General features: G+C 37.7%; 1 protein-coding gene across 1 annotated transcript; it reads left to right on the top strand.

Moving 5' to 3' along the window:
• Positions 1-645: 645 nt before the first annotated feature.
• Positions 646-1,584, top strand: LOC118571064 (olfactory receptor 6C2). Its single transcript, XM_036169953.1, has one exon. It carries the CDS (start codon positions 646-648, stop codon positions 1,582-1,584), a length of 939 nt encoding a protein of 312 aa, XP_036025846.1.
• Positions 1,585-6,611: the final 5,027 nt, after the last annotated feature.

The following is a 6,611-nucleotide window of genomic DNA, read 5'->3' as shown; positions in this document are numbered from 1 at the left end:
AGGCATATCTTATAAAAATCTAAACAGTAATAGTAAAATGTACTGTGGCATTTAGGTATTTGAGAAGCAAATGACCACTATCAACTAATAAAATTATATAACAAAATCACATGAGTATATTCCTTCTATCAGTATGTTGAACATAGCATTTTGTCCATAGATAAACCATTGTAAAACAGATGTACCCTAACCATCTTGCAAGTGCAAAAACTCTGCTATCATCTCTGTTGTTTGTTTTCCAGGAGAAATACATCTTATGCTTAAAGCAATATCCATGTAATAATATTGAAGAAAATTTATGGTCTTAGATATGTACATGCATCCAATATCCAGAATTTGTCTGAAACAATGTTTCTCTAGACACATTTGGAACTTCTATCTACATAATGAATGAAAATCAACTACATCTGGAAATCCTTAAGGACAACAAATAATTCTTTACTTTGCACTTTTTACAACAACATGAGTCCTTAAAAAATCTCCACTGCTCATGTGTTAAATCCAGGCAATAGCAACACTTGTTATGAAGAAAACTTAGAAAGTAAATACGGTAAATTCAGGCTCATTTATTGGCATCTGTATCTACAGCCTTTGTAGACTTTCATAGCTGTGACTTTATAAAGCCTTAACTATCTACAGGCAGGAATGAGAAATCACTCAGCAATAACAACCTTCATCCTTCTGGGACTAACAGATGACCCACAACTTCAAGTTCTGCTTTTTATCTTTCTATTTCTCACATACATGCTGAGTGTAACAGGAAACCTGACTATCATCAGCCTCACCTTGGTGGATCCCCATCTTAAAACACCTATGTACTTTTTCCTTAGAAATTTTTCTTTCCTAGAAGTCTCCTTTACCACAGTCTGTATCCCTAGATTCCTATACAGTATATCAAGTGGAGACAATACCATTACCTATAATGCTTGTGCAAGTCAAATATTCTTTGTTATTCTCTTTGGAGCAACTGAGTTTTTTCTCTTAGCAGCTATGTCCTATGATCGTTATGTGGCTATTTGTAAACCCCTTCATTATATGACCATCATGAACCCCAAGGTGTGTACCTTACTAGTTGTCTCATGTTGGGTATCTGGCTTAATGATTATTGTCCCACCCCTTAGCTTGGGCCTCCAACTCGACTTCTGTGACTCCAATGCCATTGATCATTTCAGCTGTGATGCAGGTCCCCTTCTAAAGATTTCATGCTCAGACACATGGGTAATAGAACAGATGGTTATATTTGTGGCTGTCTTTGCACTCATTATTACCCTAATCTGTGTGATTCTATCCTACACATACATCATCAGAACAATTCTGAGATTCCCCTCTGCACAGCAAAGGAAAAAGGCCTTTTCTACCTGCTCATCTCACATGATTGTGGTTTCCATCACCTATGGAAGTTGCATCTTCATCTACATCAAGCCATCAGCTAAGGATGAAGTAGCTATAAATAAAGGTGTTTCGGTTCTCACTACTTCTGTTGCACCTCTACTGAACCCTTTCATTTATACCTTAAGGAACAAGCAGGTGAAACAAGCTTTCAGTGACTCTGTAAAGAGGATTGCATCTATATCAAAGAGCTAGAAGTCATGACAAATCAGATTCTCTATTATCTCCTTTCAGAATTAATTCCTGCAATGACACCTAATATTCCACCCAGATCTTTCCCTTATGAAACTCATTCTTTAAAAACATATGTGATGTTATCATCATTCATGGTAAAACTATAAAGTGTACATCCAGGAAACTAAGGTTTTCTCCACTTTAGTGTGGTCTTTTCATTACTCTAGAGAATAAATAAGAGTAATTGATATTTAAAAGTGTATTTGTAATAGTGGTACTTTCTTCCTATAGTAAAACGTTATCAAAATATCACAAAACCAAAAGTCAGAGATTTACTAAAAGTAAAGAATATAAGGCATCACAATTAAAATGTTAGGAAAGAGAAATAGCACCCTCTGGTTAGTCAATATTGAAAAAAGGGTTCTAAAATCACTGATGTATTCATTTCTTTATGTTAAATAAAAGAAGTTCTGAGGCTGGAGAGATAACTCAGTGGTTAAGAGAATACACTGCTCTTCCAGAGGACCAGATATCACTTTAGCACCTCTATTGTATGGTTCTCACCACATAGAACTCCAGCTCCAGTTAAATTTGACCAATACACAAACCCTAACAAAATAGAAGTAGTAATTAAAAATATCCCAAACAAAAAGAAGTCCAGGGACAGATGATTTCAGGGAAGAAGTCCACCAGACTCTCAGAATGAATAACTGTGATACTAAAGTTATTATGCAAAACAGAAGCTGAAGGTATGGTTTCTAACTCTTTTTATTAAGTCACTGTTACACTGATACTAACACCACACAGAGGCACATATAAAAAAGAAAATTTTAGAACAAAATCCCTTGTGAACATAAGTAGAAAAATTCTCAATAAAATATTTACAAACCAAATTCAAGAACATACCAAATCTAGTTGGCTTCATGCCAGAAATGCAGGGCTCATTCATCAGACATAAATCATAAGGTAATCTACCATAAAAAGAGGCTTAAAGAACCCCCATTACATGTATTATCTCATTAGATGCAGAAAATGCCTTTGACAAAATCCAACATTGCTTCATGATAAAAGTCCTAAAGACAAAAAATATGACAGTCATACTTTGACATAATAAAGGCAAATTACAGACATATCACAGCCAATATCACAGCCAACATCATCCTATACAGACAGAATCACAAAGCATTTCCACTAAAATCAGGAATAAGACAAGTGTGTCTACTCTCTCTACACCTATTCAATGTAATACATGTAGCCTTAGGTAGAACAATAAGGTAATTGAAGGGGACCAAGGGCATACAAACAGGAAAGAAAGCAAAGTGTCCTTATTTGGAGATGATGATTATTTTTAACATAAAATACCCTAAGGAAAGACTCAACCAGAAAAGTTAAGCACCTGAAGAACCCTTTCATCAGTGTTGCAGCATACAAAATTAGTACATAAAAATAAGTACCTATCCTACATACAAACAGCAAATGGACAAAGAAGGAAATCAGTGAAAAAACACCTTTCACAATAGTCTCAAAAAAATACCTTGTAGTAACTCTAAACAAGTAAAAGTCTTGTATAATAAAAACCGTAGCGGGACATAACAACAGACAATGAGGAAATCCAGACAATCATCAGGTCATACTTCAAAAACCTCTACTCCACAAAACTGGATAATCTAAAAGAAATAGATAATTTTCTGGATAGGTACCACATACCTAAGTTAAATCAAGACCAGATAAACCATTTAAATAGTCCAATAACCCCTAAGGAAATAGAATCAATCATTAAAAGTCGCCCAACAAAAAAAGGCCAGGACCAGATGGTTTCACTGCAGAATTCTACCAGATCTTCAAAGAAGACTTAATACCAATACTCTTTAAATTGTTCCACACAATAGAAGCAGAAGGAATATTACCAAACTCCATATATGAGGCTACAATTACCCTGATTCCTAAACCAAACAAATATGCGACAAAGAAAAAGAACTATAGACCGATCTCCCTCATGAACATTGATGCAAAAATACTAAAAATGCAGGCAAAGAGACTCCAAGAACACATCAAAATAATTATCCACCATGATCAATAGGCTTCATCCCAGAGATGCAAGGGTGGTTCAACATACAAAAGTCCATCAATGTAATACACCATATAAACAAACTCAGAGAAAAAAAAACACATGATCATCTCACTAGATGCAGAAAAGGCATTTGACAAAATCCAACACCCCTTCATGATAAAGGTCTTGGAGCAATCAGGAATACAGGGAACTTACATAAACATAATAGAGGCAATCTACAGCAAGCCAACAGCCAACATCAAATTAAATGGAGAGAAACTCAAAGCAATACCACTAAAATCAGGAACAAGGCAAGGCTGTCCCCTCTCACCATACTTATTCAATATAGTGCTTGAAGTTCTAGCCAGAGCTATAAGACAACATAAGGATATTAAGGGGATACAAATTGGAAAGGAAGAAGTCAAGCTTTCCCTATTTGCAGATGACATGATGGTATACATGAGTGACCCCAAAAATCCAACAAATCCAACAAAGGAACTGATACAGCTAATAAAAACCTTCAGCAACATAGCAGGATACAAGATAAACTCAAAAAATCAGTAGCCCTCCTATATACAATAGACAAACAGGATGAGAAGGAAATCAGAGAAACATCACCCTTTACAATAGCCACAAATGATATAAAATACATTGGGGTTACTCTAACTAAGCATGTGAAGGACCTATATGACATGAACTTCAAATCCCTAAAAAAAGAAATTGAAGATGTCAGAAAATGGAAAGATCTCCCATGCTCATGGATAGGCAAGATTAACATAGTAAACATGGCAATCTTACCAAAAGCAATCTACAGATTCAACACAATTCCCATCAAATTACCAACACAATTCTTCACAGATCTCGAAAGAATAATACTCGACTTCATATGGAAAAACAAAAAACCCAGAATAGCCAAAAGAATCCTGTACAATAAAACAACCTCTGGAAGCACAACGATCCCTGACCTCAAGTTCTACTGTAGAGCTACCATAATAAAAACAGCTTGATACTGGCATAAAAACTGACATGTGGCCCAATGGAACCAAATTGAAGACCCTAGCATTAACCCGCACACCTATGAACATATAATTTTTGACTAAGAAGCCAAAATTGCACAATGGAAAAAAGAAAGCATCTTCAACAAATGGTGCTGGCATAACTGGATGTCAATGTGTAGAAGGCTGCAAATAGATCCATATCAGTCACCATGCACAAAACTTAAGTCCAAGTTGATCAACGACCTCAACAAAAATACAGTTACTCTGAACCTGATTGAAGAAAAAGTAGCAAGTACTCTTGAATGCATTGGCACCAGAGATCACTTTCTAAATATAACACCAGTAGCACAGACACTGAGAGAAACAATCAATCAATGGAACCTGTTGAAACTGAGAAGCTTTTGTAGAGCAAAGGACATGGTCAACAGGACAAAGCAACAGCCTACAGAATGGGAAAAGGTCTTCAAGAATGCCACATCTGACAGAGGGCTGATATCCAGAATATATAAAGAACTTAAGAAATTAGACATCAAAATGCCCAACAGTCCAATTAAGAAATGGGCTATAGAACTAAACAGAATTCTCAACAGAGGAAGCTCAAATGGCTGAAAGACATTTAAGGAATTGCTCAACATCCCTAATTATTCAGGAAATGCAAATCAAAACAACTCTGAGATACCACCTTACACCTGTCAGAATGGCTAAGATCAAAAACACAGAAGAGAGCTTATGCAAGAGAGGATGTGGAGCAAGCAGAACTCCCCTCCACTGCTGGTGGGAATGCAAGCTTTTACAGCCACTTTGGAAATCAATATGGCGATTCCTTAGAAATTCGGGAGTCCATCTCCCCCAAGACCCAGCTGTAGCACTCTTGGGCATATACCCAAGGAATGCTCAATTATACCACAAGGGCATTTGCTCAGCTATGTTTGTATCAGATTTGTTTGTAATAGCCAGAACCTGGAAACAACCAAGATGCCCTTTAACTGAAGAATGGATAAAGAAAATATGGTACATATACATAATGGAGTACTACTCAGCAGAGAAAAACAATGACATCATGAGGTTTGCAGGCAAATAGATGAATCTAGAAAAAATCATCCTGAGTGAGGTAACCCATACTCAGAAGGACAAACATGGTCTGTACTCACTCATAGTAGGATACTAGATGTAAAACAATGATGACTAGACTGCTACACAACTCCAGGGAGGCTACCTAGAAAATGGGACCCTAGGAAGACAGAGGGATCACCCAATGACAGAGAAATGGATGAGATCTACATGAACATCCTGAATGACAGTGGGAGTAATGAAGGGCAAAGTTTGAGGGAAAGAAAGCTTAGGGGAGCAGGAGATCCCAGCTGGATCAAGAACAGAAAGGGAGAACAAGGAATAACAGACCATGATAAATGAAGATCACATGAAAACAGGAATAGGCAGAGTGCGGGAGAGGTCCCCTGAAATCCACAATGATATATCCTCTGTAGACTGCTGGCAATGGTCGAGAGAAAGCCTGCTCTGATCTAGACTGGTGATCAGATTGCTAAACACCCTAACACTCGAGCTGGAACTCTCATCCAAAAACTGATAGAAATGGATGCAGAGATCCTCAGCCAGGCCCCAGGTGGAGCTCCAGGTGTCCAGTTGTCGAGAAAGAGGATAGAATGTAAGAGAATTTTTGAGCCCATGATTGGAAAAAGCACAGGGACAAATAGCCAAACGCATGGAAGCACATGAATTATGAACCAAAGGCTATGGAGCCCCCAGCTGGATTAGGCCCTCTGGATAAGTGAGACAATTGAATAGCTTGAACTGCTTGGGAGGCATCCAGTCTGTGGGACTGGGACTTATCCTTAGTGCATGAGCTGCTTGTTTGGAACCTTGGGCTTACACAGGGACACTTTGCTCAGCCTGGAAAGAGGGGACTGGACCTGCCTGTACTGAATCCACCAGTTTTTAATGAATCCCCAGGGGAGTCTTGGCCCTGGAGGAGATGGGAA

The sequence above is a fragment of the Onychomys torridus genome, chromosome 20 (genome assembly GCF_903995425.1).
Source record: "Onychomys torridus chromosome 20, mOncTor1.1, whole genome shotgun sequence".
In the NCBI taxonomy this organism is placed as follows: domain Eukaryota; kingdom Metazoa; phylum Chordata; class Mammalia; order Rodentia; family Cricetidae; genus Onychomys; species Onychomys torridus.
The sequence above is the reverse complement of the archived record's forward strand: the minus strand, read 5'-3'. Positions and strand labels throughout refer to the sequence as shown.

Excerpts from the sequence above, each read along its gene's own strand:
- LOC118571064 (XM_036169953.1), top strand. The coding sequence starts at position 646 with ATGAGAAATCACTCAGCAATAACAACCTTCATCCTTCTGGGACTAACA.